This window comes from Rhinopithecus bieti, unplaced genomic scaffold (genome assembly GCF_001698545.2).
Source record: "Rhinopithecus bieti isolate Rb0 unplaced genomic scaffold, ASM169854v2 scaffold_68516, whole genome shotgun sequence".
Taxonomy (NCBI): Eukaryota; Metazoa; Chordata; class Mammalia; order Primates; family Cercopithecidae; genus Rhinopithecus; species Rhinopithecus bieti.
Genome location: NW_016825834.1, coordinates 36,127 through 62,958, shown reverse-complemented (window position 1 = coordinate 62,958; position 26,832 = coordinate 36,127). Strand labels below are relative to the sequence as shown.

At 42.5% G+C, this 26,832-nt stretch overlaps 1 protein-coding gene across 2 annotated transcripts in view; it reads right to left on the bottom strand.

The window, feature by feature from the left end:
• SETD7 (SET domain containing 7, histone lysine methyltransferase) overlaps positions 1-26,508 on the bottom strand; it is a 62,889-nt gene extending 36,381 nt beyond the window's left edge. For both annotated transcript variants that reach the window (XM_017863178.1, XM_017863177.1), the window contains exons 1-3: positions 25,447-26,508; positions 15,463-15,592; positions 2,054-2,255 (exon numbers count right to left, since the gene is read on the bottom strand). In XM_017863178.1, coding sequence (XP_017718667.1) covers positions 2,054-2,255; positions 15,463-15,592; positions 25,447-25,486 — 372 coding nt within the window. In that variant the 5' untranslated portion in view covers positions 25,487-26,508. The remainder of the gene's footprint in view (positions 1-2,053; positions 2,256-15,462; positions 15,593-25,446) is intronic.
• Between the last annotated feature and the right edge of the window lie 324 nt (positions 26,509-26,832).

The window sequence follows — 26,832 nt, the reverse complement described above, 5'->3', positions numbered from 1 at the left end:
GAGGACAAAGGCTGCTTTTTTGCTCACCAGTGCTCCTTCCTATGGCAGAGTCTTTGAGATTTAATAAGATAATTAAGGCTAAAGGTTAACATGTAGCTATACTATATATTTGGTTTTCAAAATGCAACCACATTGAGCGAGCCCAATTCATTCACCAATCTTGGCACATCTTTGATCCCATCTAGGGACTTTAACTGACAATGTCACAAGTAAAATGACAGGTAGTAGGAGAATCTGGTAATCCAACACTTTGCCTCTTTCCCATACTCATCTCTATGTAGAGAGTTCCACTTCTCCTGACTTCAAGATGTACTGTCACATCAGCAGTGCCCCAGCACTGGGCAGCAAGATGCATACCCTGGCTACTCACGAGGCCAGGTTTCAGTCCTCCTACACTAGGCAGCACCTCCACCACTTCTGATCTTTCTGCTTCTCTTCTCCTAAGCAGTACATGTTACAACTTTTGATCTATCACAGATCCTACCAAGAGGATATTTAAATGCTTTAGCAATTCTTAGAAAATGTTTTACAACATTATTTTCTTATGCCCTATGTCCTAGATTATAACTTATTTTTTAAGAACAATAATGTATAAGTGGATTTAGCTGGGATTACTTTTCTTATCTATGTAACTAATCATTTCTTTGTAGTAGAACTTTTTAGTCATAAGGTTTCAGAGTAAAAAATGTATTTTCAGCTGGGCGTGGTGGCTCACGCCTGTAATCCTAGCACTTTGGGAGGCCGAGGCAAGGAAATCACCCGAGGTCAGGAGTTTGAGACTAGTGCCTGGCCAACATGGTGAAATCCCATCTTTACTAAAAATACAAAAAATTAGCTGGGCGTGGTGGCATGTGCCTGTAATCCCAGCTACTTGGGAGGCTGAGGCAGGAGAATCACTTGAACCCAGGAGGCGGAGGTTGCAGTAAGCTGAGATGGCACCACTGCACTCCAGCCTGGGCAACAGAGTGAGACTCTGTCTCAAAACAAAAAAAGTATTTTGACTTAAGTTACGAACAAAATAAAATATTAAGTAAAATATTTTCTGGCCAGGTGTGGTGGCTCATGCCTATAATTTCAGCATTTCAGGAGGCCAAGGCAGGTAGATTGCTTGAGCCCAGGAGTTCGAGACTAGCCTGGGCAATATGGAGAAACCCTGTCCCTAAAAAAAAACACAAAAATATTAGCCAGATGTGGTGGCACATGCCTGTAATCCCAGCTACTCAGGAGGCTGAGGTGGGAAGATGGCTTGAGTCTGGGAGGTGGAGGTTGTAGTGAGCCAAGATTGTGCCACTGCACTCCAGCCTGGGCAACAGAGCAAGACTCTGTCTCAATAAATAAAAAATAAAATAAAATAAAAATAGTGTTTTCTAAGGTCTATTTTCTGAAACATTTTCTGGAAATTCACTAACAACAGATGGGACATTTGAAATGCAAACAGAAATTTGAGCATTAATTTCCAACCACGGGTTCTGCCATATCTTTTTACTTTAATAGACTCCAGCAATATCATAAAATGCTATCAAATACTCAAAGATGAGTTATTTTTAATCACCTTAATTTAAACAATATAAACCATAAAATACCTTAAAAAGTAGTTAGTGGAATTGTAAAATCAAGTAACAACAGTGCAGTAAGCTCTCCCACATTAAAAATTGCTAGACTGGTTTTTACATACGAGAAATAGGGAATAAAACTAATAGTAACAATAAAATTTTCCACCATCTCCCTCTGTGTGCCAAAAGAATTAAAAGCAATGTATTTTGCCTTTATTAGTGATACAATAAAACCAATTTGTCCCAATTTGTTTTAATCATGATTAATTACTCCTTTCCAAATCAATGCTGAAAAATAATTAATAATGGATTCAAGGGCCAACAATCTAAGCCAATAGTGAGTAACAGTGAGAGGCCATGCCTCATAAACTCTTGGCGTCAGCGATGGTGACTCTCAGGTTTCACAGCTCCCAAGTTCTAACACAGAATACATTTTACTCTTCATTGTGAAGAGACACAATATGTTACTTTCCAGCAGAGTGAAGAGTCACACGGCTTACTGGGTAATATATCCAGCACACTCCATGCCGAATGTTATCTTTATACTGCCCCTTGAAGATCAGTCTCCCATCTGTGTCGTATTCCTGGGCTGGACCGTTCAGCTCTCCGTCTACATACGTGCCCTGGAGAACTCCCCCATCTTCATAAGTGTAAACTCCCTGGCCCTGCAAGGCATCATCCACATAATAACCCTCCAGGGTGCTGTGAGGAAAGAAAAAACAAAAAGGAATAGTCAGACCATGACTCGACTCCCTTAGAAGAAAGGATCATATCCAAGGAACTGCATGCCCAGTTGTGTCAGCCCTGACATGGATTCAGTGCAGCCTCCTAAATTATCATCGACTGCTAGGAAAAGATGCTTCAGGGACATGGGTAAGACTGAGAAGAAAGATGGAGATTTAATACCTAATCTCACAGTTCCCGGGAATCCTTTTACTCTGCTGGAGAAAACAGAGAAGAAAAAAGCTACTGACGGAAACTAAGAACAAGTTCACTTGAATATGTTTCCAGGCAATAGAAATTCTGGTGTTACCTGTTCCACACACAAACCATTCATGTCTAATTTCCCTCAAGAGTGCTCCAGAATTCACTGGTAGTTCTCAAGGGTCTTTCAGATGGCTTGTATACAGTAATCTCTAATGATACAAATGTGGCTTAAAGTGTGTGAATGTCTAAATATTTGTTTCAAGTCACTAAAGTATTATTTATCAGTGATAGCCATAATTGGTAGTGATACAATACTTCCATCTCCTTGGAAGACATATGGGGATTTATTTAAGTATATCTATGTATGTATGTATATCTATGTATGTACATGTGTATGTGTGTGTGTATACATATACATACATCCATAATTATGGCCAGCAGGGGCAAGTAAGGAAGACTGCAGGCTCCACCCTGCTAATATCCTGATAGTTTGAGACCCATGGTCCTACACAAGAAGAAAGCTCACAGGGGTGCTCATGGTGACTTTACCAGTACTTCTCCATCTCTCTCCTTGTAATACACATTTGCAAGTTCAAGAACATGTTTTCATTCTTTGCCTCTGAAAGGTCCTATGAAATGAAACTAACTTTACCCAAAATTCCCTTTAAGTACTAAAATTTGGAATAAGGAAAGACCAATCAAATTATCTTTAAAATTTAAAATGTAAGAAAATTTTGAAACAAAGACAGCTTGTTTATTTTAACACAGGCAGGTAGCATTTATTCATTAATTCAACTAGTAAATTTTTTTTTTTTTTTTTGACACAGAATGTTGCTCTATCGCCCAGGCTGGTGTGCAGTGGCATGATCAAGGCTCACTGCAACCTTGAGCTCCTGGGGCTCAAGCCATCCTCCCACCTCAGCCTCCCAAGTAGCTGGGACCACAGGTATGTGCCACCACACCTGGCTAATTTTTGCATTTTTTGTAGAGATGAAGTTTTGTCATGTTACGTAGGCTGGTCTTGAACTCCTGGGCTCAAGGGATCCACCTACCTCGGCCTCCCAGCCACAACTAGTCAACATCTATAGTATGCCTTCTCAGTAGCAAGCATTGTGTGAGGCTCTAGAGGAGATAAGGAACAAAACAAACACAATGGTATAGGAGAGACTGGCAAGACACACTGTGAACTGGAGCAGATGGGATGCAAAGAGGGCCATGAGGACTTAAGTGGCTGCACCTGACTCTGCCTGGTAAAGTCTTGACTTATTTCAATAAATAACTGAGAATGATCTATAATTATTAAATGAAAAGCACATTCTAAACAATGATAGCTTCTGGTTAAAAGGTACTTACACTATTTGTAATCTCCCAAGGAGATAAATAGTTTTCTTTCAGTTTTATTTGTACTATCAATGACAAATAGGCTTCCTAAATTCATGAAGAGAATAAAGTGCACTTTAGCATAGCTTTTGCATAAATAATCAAAATTCTAAAACAGTGAGGTTGGAAGTAATGAGATTCAACTGTCATTAGACTCCCACAATAAAAAAAAAATCCTTGGTGAAGGGTACTAATCAAGTGACATAATGATGTAATTTATGTAGTGCAAGAAACTATTTATTCATTTATCTTCATTTTTAGGATTGCCAGTTATGATACAGGATTCCCAGCTAAGTCTGAATTTCAGATAAACAACAAATAATTTTTTAGTTTACGTATGTTCCAAACAGTGAATAGGACATAATTATACTTACATTTTTTTGTTAAGCAAATTCCAATTTAACTGGGTGTCCTGGATTTAACTAGATTTTTATTTGCTCATCCTGGCAACCCTATTGACTTTGGATTCTCAGCAGTATTCAAAATGTTCCTGTGTGAGTTTGGGTAGAATTACTTCCTGACAGACTAGTCTGCCAATATTTCTCAGGGTTATGATCAAATCTACAAGACATAAGTCTTGCAAATCAGACAAAAAATAATATGGACTTGCAGACATTTCCCCCAACTGTATTCAGTGGCTTGTCCTAACCTCCATTACCCGTGGAGCCCATCTTCATGTATCTATCAGAGTAAGAAGAACAAACTGCTATTTCCCTCTTAGCCCAACTGACTCAAGGTACACAAATGCAAATTCTTAAGGCATTGGAAAGCAAATCTTACTGCGTTATTTTTTCAGCCATCTGCCTGAGGCCATAGCTTAGCTTTCTTGGCAACTTTTAATAGTAACTTGGATGAAATCTGATGACAAAAGGGGGCACATTAAACACATAAACTGGGTTCTCCAGGGTAAAAAAAAGTGATGTCTTTAAAATCCTCTGTCGTTGAGGAAATAAAATATACGTTTCTTAGACTGGCATTCAAGGCACTGCCTTTCTCTCTAACTGTTCTTTCCAGAGGAGGCTGGCAAACTATGGCCTGCTGACTGTTTTTGTAAATAAAGTTTACTGGAACAAAGCCATGCATATTCCTTTCTACATCGTCTATGGCTGCTTTCATACTACAACAGCAGTGTTGAATTGCTGCAGCAGAGACCGTATGTGGCCTACAGAGCCTCGATTTTACTCTCACCACATACAGAAAAGTTTGCTTATCCCTGCTCTAAAAGCTCTGCTCATATTGAAAGTTTACTCACTGACCTTTATATAGCTTAGCTTCCACACTATATTTTCTTTGCTTTCCATAAAACATATGTAAGGAAACTTTTAAAATCCTTAAGGACAGCCAGGGGAAAAGAAGTTATGACTTTTTTTTCTTTTCTTTTTTCTTCGTTGAAAACAAAAATAATCGTGGGCTAATAATGACTATTCTGAAATTTCTGGCATTTTTCTATCAAAAAAGAAAGAAGCCACTGGGTGCAGTGGCTCACGCCTGTAATCCCAGCACTTTGGGAAGCCGAGGCAGGTGGATTGCTTGAGGCCAGGAGTTTAAGACTAGCCTGGCCAACATGGTGAAACCCCAGCTCTACTAAAAATACAAAAATTAGCCAGGGGTGGTAGCACATGCTTGTAATCCCAGCTACTCAGAAGGGTGAGGCACAAGAATCATTTGAACCCAGGAGGGAGAGGTTGCAGTGAGCAGAGATCGTGCCACTTCACTCCAGCCTGGGTAACAGCGAGAATCTGTTTCAAAAAAAAAAAATAGACCAGGCATGGTGGTTCATGCCTGTAATCCTGGCCCTTTGGAGGCCAAGGCAGGAGGATCACCTGAGGTCAGGAGTTTGAAACTAGCCTGGCCAACATGGTGAAACCCCCCTCTACTAAAAATACAAAAATTAGCTGGGCATGGTGGCAGGCACCTGTAATCCCAGCTACTCGAAAGGCTGAGGCATGAGAATTGCTTGAGCCTAGGAAGCAGAGGTTGCAGTGAACCGAGATTGTGCCACTGCATTCTAACCTGGGCAACAGAGGGAGACTTCATCTCAAAAAAAAAAAAAAAAAAGAAAGAAAGAAAAGAAAAAGAAAAAAGAAAGAAGCCGTGGGAAAATGACATTATTTTGTATCCATTAAAATGTTAATATCTGGTCATATTTGAAAAGTGGGTACATAGAAATAGCCTTCTAATGTTTCTTGGTGAAACTGGATTGAGAGCTGGGTTTCAGAGCAAGTCTGCTGGTCACTGTCTTAAACAGAGCCTACTCATCACCCGCAGGGAGCCTCATTTTCCTACAAAGTAAATCTATCCTGATCTTGGCAGCCCCGCCGTGCACATTACTCATCGGAGCCTAGGCATTACTATTACAGAACACTCCATGTCTTTATTGATGTTAAATTTACGTGTCCTATTTCTCTAACTAGATTGTAAGCCCTTTATGGGAACAAATTAGGAAATATGCATCCACATATCCCTCTCCTAACATATAAACTTTATATTGATAATTCCTAAGCAAAAGAATAGAAATGGAAAGCAGGATCATTTTGCATTGAGAAGAGAAGACTGAGAAGGAACATAACAGTGTTATTCAAGTGCAGGGAGCATTCTTTATATCAATTCAATATGCCTATAGGCTGTACATGAGCAAAGTTTCTTAAACTTCCCATGCCTCATTTCTTCATTTGTAAACTGGACTACTCAGAGCATTGTTATAAGGGTTAAATGGGTTAATACATATCAAATGCTTAGAATATGGTCTGGCACATAGTGATTGCTTAAATAAAGAACAGCTATTATTATTAAACATGTATATTCATGTATATGATGGCAAGCTTCCTGCTAAAAAACTGGGTTTAAAAAGCATCATCAAAGAAACAGTTATGAAACACTGAAATAGATAAATTTATAAAACTGCGTTAAATCTATTTTTAAAGAACAAGCAAGAAAAATTCCTATCTGCAATAATTTATGAGTGAACCAATTGACTGGAAGAAAATAAGTGCCTCTAAAAAAAAGCAATATGTGTTCACTGTAAAACAAACACATAAAAAGCAACTCAAGCAGTACTAAGATGCAGAAAGTAGAAATTTTCAGTCCTCTTGCCCAATTTCACATATAATATTTAAGACTTTTTTCATTTCTTTTTTTAAGATGAAGTCTCGCTCTGTTGCCTAGGCTGGAATACAGTGGTACGATCTTGGCTCACTGCAATCTCTGCCTCCTGGGTTCAAGCAATTCTCTTGCCTCAGCCTCCTGAGTAGCTGGATCACAGGTGTGTGCCACCACACCTGGTTAATTTTTGCATTTTTAGTAGAGATGGGTTTTCACCATGTTGACTAAGCTGGTCTTGAACTCCTGACCTCAAATGATCCACCCGACTTAGCCTCCCAAAGTGCTGGGATTACAGGCACGAGCCACCACACCTGGCCACTCTCCTCATTTCTATACCATGCATTTTCCTACCTTTTGTTTTGTTATTTTAATAAAAATGGGATCATACTATACAGAATGTTCTTAACGTGCTTAACTTATATTTAAAGTTCCTTTCAACATCTTGGCAGATTCTTTAGCATGTTGAGAAATTACAAAAATAGTCTTGCAATTGTTTGATTTTTCTGGTACCATCATCTGAATCAAACAACTGGAAAATGTTGAGGAAATTAAAACATAAATTTTAATTAAATTTCTTTTCTGCACATAGACTAATTTTGCCTGTTTTATCCAACCTCTTGTACTTAGGAGTTAAATTTTGAGGAATCAGTTAAATTAAGAAATCTGACTTACAAAGAAATGGAGAAATTCTATAGTTGTTTTCCTAGACTTACATATCTGTATTTCCTAGACTTACATAGCTGTATTTTATTCAGATATTGCTGTATTTTCATTAAATATTCCTGTTAGTATGTGAATACAGAAAACTGTTCTTGGAGATTTAACAGTGTTGGCTTTTCTTCATGGTTCTGGGGTCTAGACGGTTTTGGACTTTCCGCCTCCTGGGGCCTAAATTCTGTTCCCTTCCTTCCATTGTGTTCCCTTCCTTTTGTCAGCCCTAGCAATACAATAACCGAGAGGAAATTTAAAAAATGAATCATCACTCCTTAAACTCCCATCTCTAACCAAACTGAATTGTGACCCTTAGTATGAAAACATTATTTTAGGAATTATTTTATATAACAATATATATTATCTTTTGAAACACTGCAAACTAAGCGAAGAGCAGCAACAGGAGATCCAACCCATCTGCTAGAACAATTTCCAGTCAGAAACTTCAACTTCTTCCCAGGTGTTGCAGCAAGCCTGATGGAGAACTCTAATGCTTCCATATAATATAATGTACTGGCTATCTTTGAAGGTTTTCTTTTTTTTTAATCCTTTAAGAGAAGATGTATGAGTCTACTATTATAAAGCCTCAAAATAACAGTAAAATATTTGAAGAGTAATGAAATTTAGTTTTGCTTTCTAAAAGCAAACCTAAAGAAAACTTTCTGCTGCAGACTAAATGTTTGTGTCTCCCCAAATTCCTGTGTTGAACTCCTAACACCCAATATAATGGTATTAAGAGGTAGGGCCTTTGGGAGGTGATTTGGTCCCAAGGGAAGAGCCGTCTTGAATGGGATTAATGCCCTTATAAAAAGACATCAGAAAGCTTGTTTTCTCTCCCTTTACTCTCCACCATGTGAGGATATCATGAGAAGATGGACATCTGCAAACCAGGAAGTAGGCCCTCGACAGACACAAAGTGTAGGTGCCCTGATCTTGGCCTTGGGAAGTCCAGAACTGTGAAAGTCCAGCCTCCAGAACTGTGAGAAATAAATTTCTGTTGTCTAAGCCACCCAGTCTATGGAATTTGTTATAGCAGCCCAAACTAAGACGCTTTCCTAATAATTATTAATAATAACAGTAACAACAACAATGATAAAGTGTCCTACACTTTAAGGGTCTTTACAGGTTTTCTCATTCAATCACAACAATCCTGAAAAGCAGCTATAATTATCTCCATTTTGCAATTTAAGAAAACAGAAGTTCAGGGGGGCCAAATAGCTAGAACAGAATTCTTCGGAATTGATTCCTCAGGAAAACTTTCTGTCAATCTTCCAAGCTCCTCCCAAGTTGTTAAGGCCCCTACAAGAACATAACTGAATTCACTCCAGGACTCTCTTTAACGTTTCACAACTATGGCTGATGAGTAACTTCAAAGAAAATTAAAGAATGGAAGAAAGGCAGTCAGGCCCACAGCTATTTCCCTGCTTCAAGTTGGAAGACAGTAGCAGATGTAGTGAAAGAGAGGGTTGGCTCTAGAATTGAATTCGCCTTGGTGTGAGTCTCAGCTCCAATCATTTTTAACTAGGTTACGTGGGGCAAGTTATTTAGCCACTCTGTGCCTTAGTTTCTTCTTATGTCAAAGGGGATTATAAAACCTGCCTCCTAGATTGTTATCAAGACCATGTGTCCAGTGTTGAAGAAATGGTAGTTATTCAATGTTATCCATTTCATTTGCACTCTCTTCTTGCATGTCACAAAATTTTTTTTCCTCAATCAGAACTGTTTGTTGGAATACAGATGAATATATTTGCTGGGGCTGGTTCCAACAAAAGCTAGAGGACTGTCAGGAACACAGAAGAAACTTTTGCCTCATGTGGGAGGTTGGAATGCATGACTTCAGAAGTCCGATCCAACTCTATTTCTCTGAATTGTGATCAAGCACTTTCTGAAAACTAAACACAAGAAATCCTGCATGGACTTGACACCTGGAGAATGCCATCCTTTCTCAGTGGCTCATGAGACGGGTGACCTTGCTTAGGTTATTTGGCCAGTGATAAATTATAAGGAGCCTCTTGGCAAATGTAGCCAAACAACATCAGAAAAGGACTTGGGCACAGGAGAAAGAAGCCATGGAGTAGTAAATCCTTTAACATCTAATTGGCATGTGAAGGAGAGGCATCAACAGTATAAACAAATAAAGCTGAATGAATTACCTAATCTCCACTTCATAATTAGGCTAAAAACCACATGACCCTAGTATTCTGCAGCCCCCACAAAGCCAATCTGAAGAAATATCTCTTTCTTGTTACCATTCTAGGATTGGGAAAAGTCTTGCCTTTAGGTTCATAAATCACGGTCAAAATAAGAACAATTAAGGAAAGATACATGAAAATAAACATCCAGAGTCGAGGATTAGTAGAAAAATTAGAGATGTGTGTATCAAAATATTTTGAACATTACACATTTTCATCACATCCCATGGTACTCCAGCAAATCCACCAGTGCCAGACAGACTCCAGATCCACACCAACAAAGCCTCAAGATTTCTGTCACCACGCTGCATAAATTCCTTTATCTCGGGACCAGAGTGGATATAAAGAAGTCCCAGTTACTGAATCTCAGGATAATTTTCTTCTGTCCTTTTAACAGAGGAGGCGGGAATGGACACAATAGCTGCTTAAAAAACAATTTTAAAAATAAGGTTATGTTGTCATTCGTTCCTCATTTGTAGGGCAAACCATTGGTAAAGCATGAGTATTCTGATTTTAGGTTTCTGACTTAATAAGCTGGTTGTAGTAACTGAGCTTTTCTGTTCCACATTTTGTCATATAATGAAGAAAAGACTAAGTATTATGATCTCAAAACTAGCAAACATTCTGAATCTGAGACAGTTGTGAACAGGTAAACAATGTACATTTTGGCTATTTAAACTGATTTAGAAATAGATAGCTATTTCTTCCATATATTGAAGAGATATCTGCTCTTTCATGTTTATTGCACTGTTCACAACAGCCAAGATATGAAATCAACCCAAGTTTCCATTAACGGATGAATGGATAAAGAAAATGTGGTATACACGTACACAATGGTATACTATTCAGCATAAAAACAAAACAAAATCCTGTCATTTGTGACAATATGAATGACCCTAGAGGACACCATGTAAAGTGAAATAAGCCAAGCACAAAAGGACAAATACTGCATGATCTCACTTGTATGTGGGGAATCTGAAAAAGCTGATCTTACAGAAGTAGAGAATAGAACAGTGGTTAGCAGAGGCTGGGGAAAAGAAGGCAGGAGGGAAGGATGGGGAGAGGTTGGTCAACAGGTACAAAGTTACATTTAGATAGCAGGAATAAGTTCTGGTGTTCTATTACATAATAGGGTGACTACGGTCAATAATAATATATTGTATACTTCAAAATAGCTAGAAGAGGGGATTTTGAATGTTCTCACCACAAAGAAATGATGAATCTTTGAGGTGATAGAAATGCTAATTGCCCTGATTGATCATTACACAATGTATTTATGTATCAAAACATCACACTTACCCCAGAAAAATGGACAATTATATGTCAATTAAAATAAAACTTTAAAATAGCTATTTTATATTTTACCTTGAATATATTTAGTTAAGAAGTGCAAATTCTCTGCTTTCACTTTTACATTTCTGAATTTGAAGTTGTTTTATTCCACTAAGCATTTGTTATGTTTGCAATTTAAAACAAAATAAAATATTCTGCTTCTATTTACAAATTTGGTTTTAAAATTTCACAGGGCCATTTTGCCTGGTTATCTGGATATTTGAAATTCTTACTCAGATTTATCTCATTCGATGTCAAGGGAAACACTGATTCTAGAATTTTCTGGATATGTTTATATTTGTTTGGATACTTTTCATAAATCATATACTGGGGTTCAGTTTTCATATAAGATTAGAATACTTAGGCCAAGTCTTCTCTTACTACACTGTGATTTTCCTTGTCTCTTTCCAAACATAGGTTCCCACAATTGCAGGCAAACTCTTTGATGGGATATAAACCAGCATAACAGGTTTCAACAACTTTCTTCAACACAAAGTTTTTATCTCCTCGCTTATTTCAAAACCTAATACGAGCCTCTTTTAAGGAATTTTTCCAGACCAAAGGTTGATGACTGACAAGAAAGGCAAAGCATTCCCACTTAATTTTACCCAACACATCAGGCCCTAAAAGCCGGGGTGGGAACAGGGAGAAAACTAATAGACAAATATAAATAAAAACTACTTCATGTAGAAACAACTGACTTATCCATAATCAAATCCCACATCTGCCTTAGAAAACCCTGGTAGATTCTTGGCCTTTTCTTTCAGTTTAAGACTCTCTTACTAATTTTTACAGCAAATCCTTTTAGCAGATGTCTGGTAACGTGATCAGTATTTGGGTTTAAGAAGATGACGACAACCTTTTGAGATCCTGTCACCACATTGTTACTTCATGTGTAATAAAACCAATAATACTGACATTTTCCCCTTAAGGTATTAACTCTCATCTACCTGAAGATAACCAAGATAATCTCTTGAGGTCCTCGCTAACACTATTCTTCTTTGATTCTATTTAATCAACATCTTCACAGGTGTTTGAGTGGTAGATATAAAAATTAGTGAATTGGGCAGGCGCGGTGGCTCACACCTATAATCCCAGCACTTTGGGAGGCTGAGGCGGGTGGATCACGAGGTGAGGAGATTGAGATCGAGACCATCCTGGCTAACAAGGTGAAACCATCTCTACCAAAAAAATACACACAAAAAAAAGAAAAAAAATTAGCTGGGCGTGGTGGCGGGCACCTATAGTCCCAGCTACTCAGGAGGCTGAGGCAGGAGAATGGCGAGAACCCAGGAGGCGGAGCTCGCAGTGAGCCGAGATCGCACCACTGTACTCCAGCTTGGGCAAGAGAGCAAGACTCCGTCTCAAAAAAAAAAAAAAAAAAAAAAAAAAAAAAAAAATTAGTGAATTGGTTAGGCTGGGCGCAATGGCTCAGGCCTGTAACCCCAGCACTTGAGAGGCTGAGGTGGGTGGATCACTTGAGCTCAGGAGTTTGAGACTAGCTGGGCAACATGGCAAAACCCTATCTCTATAAAAAATACAAAACAAATTAGCCTGGCGTGGTAGCACGCACCTGCAGTCATAGCTACTCAGGAAGCTGAGGTGGGAGGATCACCTGAGTCCAGGGAGGTTGAGGCTGCAGTGAGCCATGATCATGGCACTGCACTCCAGCCTGGGCAACGGAGTGAGAACCGATCTCAAAAAAAAAAAGTGAATTAGTACCTCAAAAGGAAAAAAAAAATCAGTGAATGTATTCCTAGCCTATAGATAGTAACTGGGCTAGTGCTACAACTTGGCCTGGTGCTTCAGCTTGTTCATATCATGACACACCTGCAGATTAACGCATTTGTCTGACACACTGGGTTAAGCGGATGAAGCTGTTTGGGGCTAGAAGTTACTAGCTGGACATGAGAAGACAGGTGCTCAGGAAGTCTCAGGCCCCACTTGCTATCTTACCCTAGGGCTGAGGGGCTCAGCATCTTGAAGCTAACAAGTAGCTCATTCTCGGCACACTGGTTCAGAAGTTTAGTCTAGCCCATCAGTACTCTGAGTATTTGCCCCATAAAGCAAGCAGGTAACCAACACCAAATTCAGACAAATCTGCTGGACTGTTTTCCCAAAGAGTCAGTCAGTTACTGGTGATCATCATCAAACTACCAGATTTAAAGTGTGTGTGTGTGTGTGTGTGTGTGTGTGTGTGTTTGCATGGTGGGTGGGGGGTGTTCTGGGTGAATTCTACCCTCTCTTTCAGCTCCCACTCTCACTTAGGAAGGACTTCTCTTTAGTATCAAATTAAGAGAAAGTGCTATGAAGCATAAAAGATGTAATAGACACAGATTCTGCCCTCAAGGAAACCTCTGTCCTTGGAGATGAAGGAGACATTTACATAAATATGTACTTGTTGAATGAATAAAAAAATTTGCAGAATCAGGTTAAAAGTGACACTTTTCAGAAAAAAGAGCTATAAAAAACTGCAGTGGAAATGGGCCAGGAAAAGTTTCCCTCTGGATAGGTTAAAGAAGTCATAGGAGAGAAAAGCACTGATACCAACTTTTTTTTTTGGAAACAGGGTCTTGCTCTGTCACCCAGGCTGGAGTGCTCAAGAAATCTTCCTGCCTCATCCTCCCCAGCAGCTGGGACCACAGGTCCCAGGGTCTCTACACCTGGTGGCAGAGACAGGGTCTCACTATGTTGTCCCAGTCAGTTCTCAAATTCCTGGGGTAAAACAATCCTCCTACCTCAGCCTCCCAAAGTGCTGGGATTACAGATGTGAGCCAACATGTCCAGGCCAATACCAACATATTGAAAGGGGCCTCTATGGCACTCAAGTATCCACCCAAAAGAAAGGAAGTAAAATATCTGACAATTTAAAATTTACAGTTTGTAAGCAAAACTCTGCTTTACAAAAGGTGGGGTTGGGGCAATGGGAAAATGAAGGTTGGAATTATAATTAAAATGCAATTTTACAAAAGTTATGTAGAGGGTTTTTATTGCTTTTTTCACCCCTCATTGCATCAGATCATCGAAAGCCTAAGTAATGTTACCCCCTTTAAAACAACCCACTTCGCCTACAGAAAAGCGATTCTGGGTCACATACCAGTTCCTGCCATCACCCTTCAGTTGTCAGCTTAGACATTTTCTTTCCCAAATGAAGCTTTGGCCTATTACCAATGTCAGGAGTTTAGTAAGTGGTGTGGTATCCCAAAGAATCCTATAACCTGCTTTGGTGAAGTCTGTTTCTGTTTTACCCAATCAACGGGTCTGAAAATAGTTGGCCCTTTTGCGGCTCTGAATTCCACTAAATGCTTGAGAAATTCACATGGTCACTCTCTGCTCCTGAAGCTGACAGGGCCTAAAAGTCATTGTTGGGAAGCTGGGCCAGGGCAACCCCATCTCTTCTTGAAAGAAAAATGTCTTATAGTCATTCCTATCTGTCACCAGCGAATAAGGAGCCTCTGCCTCTCAACGTCCTCAGACAGGGGATGAGAGTAAAATAAAAGAAATCCTGCTCTGAAAAATACTTTAACTAGAGGTACACTGTGGAAAATCATAGTTCTGACATTAGTATTAAATTATCACACAAAATGATCAATTATCCCAAAGACAGGCATTTAAAAAACCGAAGTCTAGAAAGTTGCCCTCCTGTGTGTACCTGTTTATGTCTTATTACTGGGACTGCAATGATGTGGCTTTGAAGAATTTTGCCAAGCATTTTTTCGTCAGTCTCATGAGGAGAGGCAACAAGCTGAGAAACCGATGGAGCTGAAGAACCAACAAGGTGGCAGGATCTTCCTTCAGGGTACTAAGATGCCAGCCTGTGACATCTGGGAGAGTGCGCTGAACGCAATGGAGTGTGTGAACCTTGGAAAAAAGCAAGAATCTGACTCTACTGGAACTGTGCAAACTGGCCACTGACAAAAACGATCCCCACTTGTGTGACTTCAGGGAGATGCGCTGCTGGAATGATGAAGTGAAATCCATCAAAGAACTGGGTGACCATGTAAGATGGGGGCCCCCGAATCTGGTATCTTTTGGCCAAGCACACTCTGGGAGACAGTGATGACAAGAGCTAAGCCTTAGGCTGGCTTCCCCATAACCACAGGGTGACGTCCCCAGTCACCAAAGCAGTGCCTACAGGTAGGGGTTAATTTTACCCATTGTATAAATTGTAGAAAAACTTCCACTTAAATTCTTTCATTTGTATTATTCCTTAACATAAAATAATTCAGTACCCCCAAAGAACAAAATAAAACTGTGAGTGCTACCTGCCATCAAAGAAGAAGAACTTCCCCCGTCCGTTCTTTTCTCCATGAACAAAGTTCCCCTCAAATCTGTCTGTGGAGGAGTAGGTGACTGTGCAGAACCCGTGCGGTAATCCGTCATCATCCAGGTGTCCTGGAGAAAGGGAACCACAAGGCAAACCTTAACATCGTCAGTGCTCCTCCCATCTGACATCTAAGCATTCAGATGCTGCAAGACAAGTCCCCCACCCAACTCCCCTCCAGCTGCCAAAGGGTCCCCTCCCTGGCACGAAAGGACAGTCAGCGTGCAAAGGTTTCTCACCTCATCAGCACCAGCAGTACCAAATTGATTGTTATGTACACTTTGTGAACTGATAGGTCCAGAATAGACTTAGACACATTCCAGAATATGAACTTTAAATAAGCTTGCTTTTTACCTGGAACTGAGAGTCATTATCAGTAATATCCTCTGCAGGGCACGTCACAATTTACCAAGTACTCTCCCGAGAGTCCTCATATTTGGAATTGATGCCTCCAATCTCTCATGCTTAACTGAAGTGTGGTTAAGATTCCACTGTTTTATAGTCAATTGCCACATACGCAGTCATTGGAATAAATTATCTAATTCTAGAACATTAAGTATGCAACATGATTTTATATATCATTCTATAATACGATGTGGAGGACTGCTAGCCAGTCTGAAAATCTCACTGTTATTGTTATATTCACACGAAGGACACAGTCATATCTTTAAAACTGCCCTAAGAGTTATACAGCTCATTGTACAAACACAGAAATCTGGAGTCCTTCTCACCTTAAACTTAAGCTTAACCTTAAACCTACTGCTTTACTTTACAAAATCTTCAGCTTTGAATGTTTAGTAATAACCTTATCATATACCTTCCACCATTGTGTGTCAGAGGGCTTGCATTTTAAATGGAGCCAGAGTATACACACGGTCATTTAAGCAATGATTGTGAATATCAGCAGAAGTTATTACATGGACCTTTAAGTCACTGGTTCTTCCTAGGTCAAAGATCAGTATAATTTAATATCGACATTTACAGTCAATGTTTACACTTTTTATTACTATCTACATGTTTTACAAAACCCAGGAATCACCTTATTGGTGTCTTCCCAATCATTCTGGTGAGCTGATTTTGCAGAGGTGGGTGAAAATGAAGGCAGTAGTTAGTCTACTGGCTTTTTCTTGGGGTAACAACCTGGGCCATAGAGAGAAAAGGCATGAAAACATTAAACACTGTGTCTAATGCAGGGACATTAAACATTGAAATGTAGCTTCCAGATGGTTCACAGACATAAAAGGAAACACAAACCATACTACCACAATGAAATATTTAGTCTCCTAAAATAATTTATTCTAACATGATAAAGGAATATTAGCCCTTGGAAAAGATGGTAAGTACACACTCTCATAAAGAATAAATATGTGGCCAGCTGTGGTGGCTCACGCCTATAATCCCAGTACTTTGGGAGGCTGAGGCGGGTGGATCACCCGACGTCCGGAGTTTGAGACCAGCCTGGCCAACACAGTGAAATCCCGTCTCTACTAAAAATACAAAAAATCAGCCAGGCATGGTGGCGGTCGTCTGTAATCCCAGCTACTCAGGAGGCTGAGGCAGGATAATCACTTGAACCCAGGAAGCAGAGGTTGCAGTGAGCCAAGATTGTGCCACTGCACTCCAGCCTCGGCAACAAGAGCGAAACTCCATCTCAACAACAACAACAAAAAGAATAAATATGCTCTTTATTTGTATTATTAATTACATAAACATAAAATAGCTGCAAACAAATACAGTGTTTTATTGCTACATCTGACTCTGTATACAATGGGTTACCAAGAACATCTTACAATAAGACACATCTACTTAAATAAATCATGATCGGTATGGATCCCTTCCTCTTAACACAAAAGAGGAAAGGACCAGGAAATTAATGGTCAGAAGGGAACTAGGCCATAATTGCTTTCTTCTCGCTCAAAAACTAACTGTACATGACATAAATTCAATGACATTTGAGTCATATGAAATCACTTGGACAATTATTTTCTAAATATCTGATGCCATTTCTCTCATTGAAATAAATTAAATTTACTTTTCTCTTTTCATTAAAAAAAGCCACTCAGTGTATTGCTAAGAGTTTTTTTTTAGTGAAATGTTGTTGCGATCAAGTTAAATTTAGGCATATAAATTCAGTGTCCTACTTTTGATTTAGGTATTAATATCCAAATAATCAGTTTAGCCTCATACTAGAGCATTTATTAACTTGTTGAAAATGCTATCATCATAGAAAACAGTTCACATATTTCAGAGTTTTAAAAGCTTATGTTTGATAAAATTTGTTATTCCACTTCAGATTGAGAGAATTACCATAAATCTGAACACTAAGGAAAAAGTTTCCAATATAACTTAATTTCCACTTTCCTTCAGCCCTGTCCTATTTCTGAATAAAACACTGAAGGTGCACCCTCAGCAATGGAATTTAGATATTAGGGAAAACTGAAAGTGTCATATAATATACTACAAGCCCTTGGAGGATAGTACTGATCCCAGTTGAGATGACAACAAAAATGTCAACTCCACTCCATGAAGAATCTTTCTTTCCTTCCTTCCTTCCTTCCTTCCCTCCCTCCCTCCCTCCCTCCTTCCTTCCTTCCTTCCTTCCTTCCTTCTTGCCTTCCTTCTTGCCTTCCTCCTTGCCTCCCTTCCTCCTTCCCTCCTTTTCTTCCTTTCTTACCTCACTCCCTCCTTCCCTCTTTCTCTTCCTCTTTCCTTTATTTTTCAGAGACAGGGTCTTACTCTGTTACTTAGGCTGGAGTGCAGTGATGAGACCATAGCTTACTGTAACCTCAAACTTGTAGGCTCAAGTGATCCTTCTGCTTCAGCCTCCCATGTAGCTGGGACTTTAGGTAGACATCACCATAACCGGATAATTTTTTTTTTTTTTTTTTTTGAGACAGAGTTTCACTCTTTTTGCCCAGGCTGGAGTGCAATGGTGCCATCTTGGCTCACTGCAACCTCCGCCTCCCAGGTGCTAGCAATTGTCCTGCCTCAGCCTCCCTAGTAGCAGGGATTACAGGCCCTTGACACCATGCCCAGCTAATTTGTTTGTATTTTTAGCAGAGACGAGGTTTCACTATGTTGGCCAGGCTGGTCTCGAACTTCTGACCTCAGGCGATCCACCTGCCTTAGCCTCGCAAATGGCTAATTAAAAAATTTTTTTATAGAGACAGGGTCTCACTGTGTTGCCCAGGCTGGTCTCAAACTCCTGAGCTCAAGTGATCCACCCACTTTGGGTGCTGGGATTACAGGCAAGAGCCACCACACCTGGCCTCAATGCCTTTCAACAGGCAAATGAAGAGGAGCCCTATCACCATCTTAATCTCTTGGGAGAGACAAGGACAGGGGAGAGCTACCAAATGATGGCCATTACTTTGGTGACCTTGCACATTAAGGAGGTGCTTGGACATGCAACCTCTCCCTGTCATTCTAAAGGCTTTTAGATTGCTGGTTGTGAGAGAGTTCTGAAATCTATTAGACGACAGCAGGAGCCCCTTCCTGGTTTGTTTTGTTTTCTTTACATCCTTAGGGTGTGATCAATTAAAGGAACTAGAGATTAAGGGTTGTGATCATTCAAGACTTCCACTCTGAATATTTAGCATCCTGGAGTAGTTTTCCTAGCAGTAGAACTTTATATCTAAAACAGCAGCCACAAGCAAAACAATAACAGAGACTTTCCATGAAAAAGAGAAAAGACTGGGTTGCAGTGCTCTTACATCTTCTTTCAACATTAGTGCTAGAACAGAGTCTGACATAACTCTTTTTCAAATGCCAATAAGATCATGTAATGCTTGGACAATAAGATCATGTAATATTTTGTCATGTCAGTAAGTCAATTTAAAATGCACAGGTTCTGATAAACAGAGGAGGAAAAAAAGTGTATGAATCTACTATGATCTGGCATTGGGTAAAATGCTTTCCTGTTATTAAATGCAAGCCTCAAGACAGTCTCCCATATTCTCATCTTACAGATGAAGACACCAGTGCTTTATAAGACTTGCCCAAGTGCCAGGTGCGGTGGCTCAAGCCTGTAATCCCAGCACTTTGGGAGGCCAAGACGGGCAGATCACGAGGTCAGGAGATCGAGATCATCCTGGCTAACACAGTGAAACCCCATCTTTATTAAAAAATACAAAAAACTAGCCAGGCGAGGTGGTGGGCACCTGTAGTCCCACCTACTCGGGAGGCTGAGGCAGGAGAATGGCGTAAACCCGGGAGACCGAGCTTGCAGTGAGCTGAGATCCAGCCACTGCACTCCAGCCTGGGCGACAGAGCGAGACTCCGTCTCAAAAAAAAAAAAAAGACTTGCCCAAGAGACATTACCACTTTGAGTGTGCTGATGAATACTGAAAGCCCCTTCTCCAAATCCTTTAATTGCCATTCTAGACACTGGCAAACTAGTTGAACATACTCTTCCTTGGTGATGGTGAGAAGGTACCTCTAAAAAGGGAGGAACCCCCAGGTCCCTGGCAGGGAAGTGGAAGAAGGATTTGTGGTGAAGATCATTCAACCACCAGATTTCCAACAGCATATCCCCGTTGCAAAGTCTTATCTCTTCCAAGTGTTATCTAACTTGAAGGGAAACACTAGTCCTCCTTGCTCTGCATGAGGTCAATTTGTAAAATGCGCCAAGTCAGCCAACAGCCTTCCAGGTGAGTTCCCACTGAACACAGGCTGAATACCAGTCCCAAGCAACAGGGAAAATTAACTTGAATGACTGCTCTGTGTTTATAAGGTTGCCCAAGCTAATGTTCTGTGTTATCTGTCTGTAGCATGATTTTAAATATTTGCAGAAGTTAGAGACAGGAAAAAAAGTATCAGTTCACAAGTCTACTTTTTCACTTTGTTCTATGATTATTATCTATTGAACAGATAGAAAGTTACAATTTTCCCCTCTAGTTACTTCTGAGGGAGCTTCTTCCTGAATCTGGTAAGAGTCAGGCCTATATTCTAAGCAGCAACGTACATCTCAATCTCAGCAAAGTAAATTCCCTCTGGATCAGACACCCAGCTGCTTAATGTCTCAGGCTTACTCACAAGAGATCTGAGAGTGGTGTGCGAGTAATTCCTTTAGAACCAGAGACCCTACACACATACCGTTGGTTTTGTAGACTAGAACATTGCTTTAAAAAAACAACAATAATAGGCTGGGCACAGTGGTTCGTGCCTGTAATCCCAGCACTTTGGGAAGCCAAGGTGGATCTCTTGAGCCCAGGAGACCAGTCTGGGCAATACAGTGAGACCCTATCTCATTAAATAAATACATAAATAAATTGAAAAACAAAAAACAACAATAATAAAAGGTAAGCTTATTCTGTTTAATGCAAAGAACACGCCCTCCTTGTGATGCATTCAATCACTGACTCTTAAAAACATAGCTTGACGTTTTGGTCTTTTAAAAAATTTTTTACGTTTTTAGGTTTTTAAAAAAATTATTTCAACTTTTATTTTAGATTTGGGGTTATATATGCAAGTTTGGATAATTTTATTTTTAGGGGTAATTGTTGGCAAGAGTTCAACTATTAGTTGTGAGGGTCATAATTTTAATGTGTGGCCCACACAGAAAGGGTGCTACCAATACACTTCGTATACATTTTTCCTAGATACAGGGCATGAGCAGTCTTAGTAGAGACAGGCAGAATCTGATATTAGGGGGAGTGTTAATAAAAAACAATCTTAATATTTTGAGGGGGTTGTGGCAGTGGAACACTGAGCTGCTTGTTTTCATTCTGGTCCCTTGTTCTGATACTTCCCCCTTTTGATCATTCTTCCTCCATGTCTCCTACACATTTCCAGGCCCTTCTGTTTTTCCTGCCCTCATAACTGCGCATCTGGACCACTGCAAAGAGATTTCAAGGTACCCCACCTGCTGTGTCAGTCCCTCTGACTGTCCTGCTGGCCACTGCCTGTTAATCTTCCCGGAGTGGAGTCCTGATCCTGTCATTCCCTTTTCTAAAGAGCCCCCACGGCTTCCATGGCTTCCAACACACAGTCCATGCTCTCAGCCTGTGATCCAGCCTCCCTTCCCTGTCTTCCCCTTCACTTTTCTTCTTATAAGCTCCCTGTTGCAGTGAAACCGAATGACTGTTCTCTGGGTGCACCCGCAGAATTCCATGCCTCCGTGTCTTCACTCACAAAGTTCCCCTCTCAACCTGACACAGCTCTTCGGCACCTCTTCTGGAAAATCTTTCCCCTTTGACTTCCCTAAGCGGGAACTAATTTTTACTTCCTCTCAACCATCACCATTCATCTGTATAGATATATTTCTTTGAAATTATATTAGAGACCACATCATATTCATCTTTGTATCTATGGGTAGACAAAGAAATAGATGCTATAATAAAATTCTGTTTCCAGATGCCCAGAAGAATAACACTGGAAAACTAAACATCACTCTTCACTGAACCAGTGTGTCTCAAAGTGTTTTCCAAAAGCCACACCAGAGCTCAGGTGGAGCTCTGAGGCCCTCTGAGGCCCAGGGCTTGCTGCCTTCCCACAAGAGCACAGCCAACACAGTACACAGAACACTCTCTCGACACAGCCTCCGTCACTCCCCTCACCTCAGGAATTTGTCCACCCTGAGTTCAGAACTTCCCCAGAGTTACAATCATACCCTGAAAGAGAACTAAATGCACATGATATATAAGACATTTAAACTCAAGTCCTGAAGAGACTAATTTCTTCCCCAGAGTAAATCTCTAATGAAGAAGGAAAAAGATAGCTATTGCAGAAGACACAGGTTAAGTTCTTTTTCCCCAAATGCATTTTCCTGAAAGTCACTGAACTCTATCAGAACCAACCTCTACAGAGTTACAGTGACAAAAAAAAAAAAAAAAAAAAAAAAAAAAAAAAAAAAAAAAAAAAAAAAAAAAAAAAAAATGGCACTGACATAATATTTAACTGTCGCTTCCAAACTCAGTTATCAAGTGTTTCATAAATTTGACTAACTCATTAAAAATAAAAAATGTAGGAAGACAGTTTGGTCTGGTGGAGGGCCGTTTTGGAAGTCCAAGCCAGTCTCTCCACCTCAATGAGTGTTCTTGGATTAGTCCTTAACTTCTGTATGCCTCAGTTCCCGCCTCTGTAAAATTAGGATAATATTAGTACCCACCCCATAAGACTGAATAAGATTGAATGGATAATGTCTGTGAAACACTTAGCACAGAGCATGCACTTAATAAGAACTGAACAATTATAGCAACGATAATAATAGCTATGACAGTGAAACTACTGAGAACAGAGGTTCTGTTTATGGAAAGAGGTAGATTAGTTGGTACTTAAACACTAAGATATTCAGACTAGCTTCTCTTTGGGAAAGAGCAGAAGCAGTTTATACCAGTCCCCTATGTAAGTGTTAGATGTTATATAAAGACTATTGCAAACAGCACTCACAAGGCCAAGAATGGCTGGACAAGAGTGCATGGCACAGGTACAGTTTACTGCATGTGCACACACACACTCCTGGCACTGTGCAAGTTAGAGCCTGGGATGCTTCTAGGGGCTTTTAAAGATTCTGTGCTGCTCTAATTGTTTAGTTAGCTACAACTGAGTGACCATGTGTCCCAGATTGCCCCAGACATTCAAGGCTTAAGCTACTTGTCCCAGCATCATTATTAATAGCCCCTCTCATTCTCAAGGCGGCTCTGATTTTGGACAATAATGTGGATGATTACCCTATAAAACAAAACCATCCCTGTTTATGTAAACTTCCCTGTTTTCGAATCCAGTGGACGGTCTCAAAAAAACAATACTGATACATTTCTAAAGCTCTTGGTCACAGTCTGCAAAGGAGCCTGAGGACTATGGACAACTGGACATATGTTTGTAAACAGCTTCAAAGGGGAATGAATGTGGCTGCACACGGAGAACAGTACCAGCAATCAAGGGTTTGTATTTAATTTTTACAAGTAAAAGTAAACGTTGAAGAAAGAAAGCAAACCCTAACAATCTGAGATCATTTTTCCTTTATCTTTCACAACATGGAGGCACAAGAAGTCAACAACTTTTAACTTCTGAGAAGGCTTCCTGTGGATCAACTCAATCAATGTATCTGGGCTCCAGTCAGCCCCAACATGGGCTTTATTTATTAGAGAGATAAATAGCTCTGTGAGTTCACAACATGGTGAAAATGTTCTTAACAAAAACCACACACTCTTTAATTGGCTTCGAAGTTAGATGAAGAAATAAGTTTTAATATTGGCATTACATTGAATACTTTTCAAGAGTTCAGAAATGTTAGTCTGCTTAATTTCCCCTTAAAACCTCAGAAGCACGGCAAAGGGAATTATGTTTATGAAAACATTAAAACTGATTTTTCCCAATGTAACAATAACCATGTATCCTTATGCATTTGTAGTGTTGCCACTTTTTTCTTTATCTTTCGTCAGAACTTGTGTTTCTACAAATCAGACAGAAACCAGATTCAACAAACAGCTAAAAATTATTTACTCACATGCTTGGTTTAAAACATTCTGGTATCATACCACACCACACTGAAAAACATCACGACGTACTGTATGTAGTGGAACCAAATAAATACACTAAAGAGTATTTTCAAGTATTCGCTGTTACAAAATCATAACATCCCATGATACAAACAACGAGATTGTATAACGTCCCCACATCGTTTTTTCAGAACTAGCAAAAAAAAAAAAAAAAAAAAAAAAAAAAAAAAAAAAAAGGTGGAGAAACTCAGCAAAACAAAGTGGCGAGAAAAGTCGGGGGAGGGGCGGTAGAAGAGAAGGGGCGGAGAAACACGACACCGAGGCGGTGATATCACCCACAGCCAACAGCATGGAATTCAGAAAGTTAAGTGTCACCCAGCAATTTCGGTGCGGGCTCGCGGCGCGCCTGCACAGCGTGGCGGCTGCACCCCGGCGGAGCAGGAAGGGGAGGGGGAGGCCTGACTGAGTTCGCTCGGGGGCAGTGGAGGGGAGGGCCGCTCGCCTCCCGGACGGCGCGCGTTCGAGTCCCGGGTCGGGAGTCTTGTCAGTCGCCCGACAATGATTTCATCTTTTCCGAAGAGCTGCCGCCTGGGCCGCGGCTGCCACGTGCCCGGTCTGGCCCCGTGCGCTGCGCCCGGGGACCTACCCGGACGCGGCCGCGGCCGCCGCGGGGCGCAGAGGCAGCAGAAGGAAAGGGCTGGCGGCCGGGAGGGGAGCCGGGTGGCCAAAACTGGGCTAGGGGATTGCTCCGCGGAGTCCGCCAGCCTCAAGCGGCTGCCCTGCGGAGTGCACCCACCCTCCGCGCCCGAAGGACGAAAGGCCAGAGCGCGGGGCAGGTTTCGGAACTCCGAGGGTGAATGCAGGCTGTGGCCGGGCGGGATGGAGCGGCCGTGCCTTTCCAGCGCCCCGGCCTGGCAGAGCCCCATTCTCGGCCTGCGCCCCGCCGCGCAGTGCGCGCTCCCGGCGGCGTGACCGTGGCTGTCGGGCCCCGCCCGAGCCGGGCAGCCGCCNGGCCGCCGCGGGGCGCAGAGGCAGCAGAAGGAAAGGGCTGGCGGCCGGGAGGGGAGCCGGGTGGCCAAAACTGGGCTAGGGGATTGCTCCGCGGAGTCCGCCAGCCTCAAGCGGCTGCCCTGCGGAGTGCACCCACCCTCCGCGCCCGAAGGACGAAAGGCCAGAGCGCGGGGCAGGTTTCGGAACTCCGAGGGTGAATGCAGGCTGTGGCCGGGCGGGATGGAGCGGCCGTGCCTTTCCAGCGCCCCCGGCCTGGCAGAGCCCCATTCTCGGCCTGCGCCCCGCCGCGCAGTGCGCGCTCCCGGCGGCGTGACCGTGGCTGTCGGGCCCCCGCCCGAGCCGGGCAGCCGGCCACCCGTGTAAGGGACAGTGGCGGCCGCGGGGCCCGGCGCCGCGCCGCTTGCAGCCCGCCACTCCTTCCGCGCTCCGGGCCCTCTGCGCCTCCTCCCCCGGCCCTGGAGAAATGCTTGTACCTTCCACCGCCTCCTCCACCATCTCGTCGTCGCTATCCATGGCGGCTGGGGACCCTGCCCAGCTCGGGGCTGCGCGGCTGCCTCCCGTCCCTCCGGGTGCTCCTGGCTGCTGAGCGAGCTCTGGGGCTCGCGAGTTTGGAGGAGGAGGAGGAAGAGGAGGAGCAGTCGGGGCTGGCTCGCACTGCCTCCCCCTACAGCCCTTTCAATTCCTTGGCCTTCAGCTGCTGCGGCAGCAGCCGTCGTCCCCCCTCCCTTCGCCCACTTGCCCCTCGCCTCGGAGGCTCCGGTGTGCCGCCTTGGCCGCTGCAGCTGCTGCAACTTTCTCCTGTAATACCCCCTCTTTGTTATCGAGCAGCTGATCCGCTGACATCACCCAGCGCCGGTGCGCTCCCTCCCTCGCTGATTGACAGTTCCCTGTCCCTTTCCAGAAGTAAGGCTCCTTGAAACGAAAGGCGCTCCGGGGCCGAGCGTATTCCGCGTCTCAGCCAACCCGCCTCTGGCCCGTGAGCGTTTCTCCTTTGCTTAGGTGCGGCTTGGCGCGCCCCGAGCGCGCAACGCGGTCCCGGGCGCTGCGGGCTTCTTCCGGACACTTGGACCGCCGGTGGGGGCTCCGAGCTCCTGGCCTCCAGTTTTGCCGGGAGCAACTTGAAAGTCCGCCGTGCACTGTCCGTGCCCCCTCGAGACAACCTCCAAAGTGCCAGGGAAGCTAAGGAAGCGTTTCTGACGCTCTGGCGCCTGGACTTCCTCTCACCCTCGCCCCCACATCATCCCGTTCGCCACCGGGAGCTGCACGAGTGCGACACGCACGGGAGCGCAGGTGTCCTCGCGGTCCCGCATCACATCCGCAGGCCGATTTCCCGAGCTCGGGGGCTGTTATCTGGCCCAGATTCCGCAGGATGGCGGGTCCACCCCAGCGCCCCCACTCCCCGCCCTCCTTCGGGTCGCCAGGCCCTCGGGTGATTCAGAAATTCATCAAATCCATATGGCAGCGGGCTCTCTGTCAGGCAGGAAACAAGCCGCACCGAAGGCTCGGCAGGTTCCTTCTCGCGGCTGTGGTAATTGAAAAGGAGCCGCCGAGTGGAGCTAACGAGGAAGGAAGGACCCTCCGTCTGGCGCGCCTCTTTCCCGCGCCTCCCGCCCTGTACGTGTGATGTCCCCAGCTGTCTCCCTGTTTCTCCAAGTGCCAACCACTTCACAGATTCAGGCGTCCTCAAGTGGAGAAAATCACTGGGCACCCGGCTTCCGGTCCAGCCACTTAGTGTCATTATGGCGCTGCCTCTTACAGGTGGCGGTAAAGGACGACTGTAAATAGCCGATTAAACAGATGCAAATGCACACAATGTACCGTGGAATTACCGGGTGCCACTCTGGGCACCTGCCAAGAAC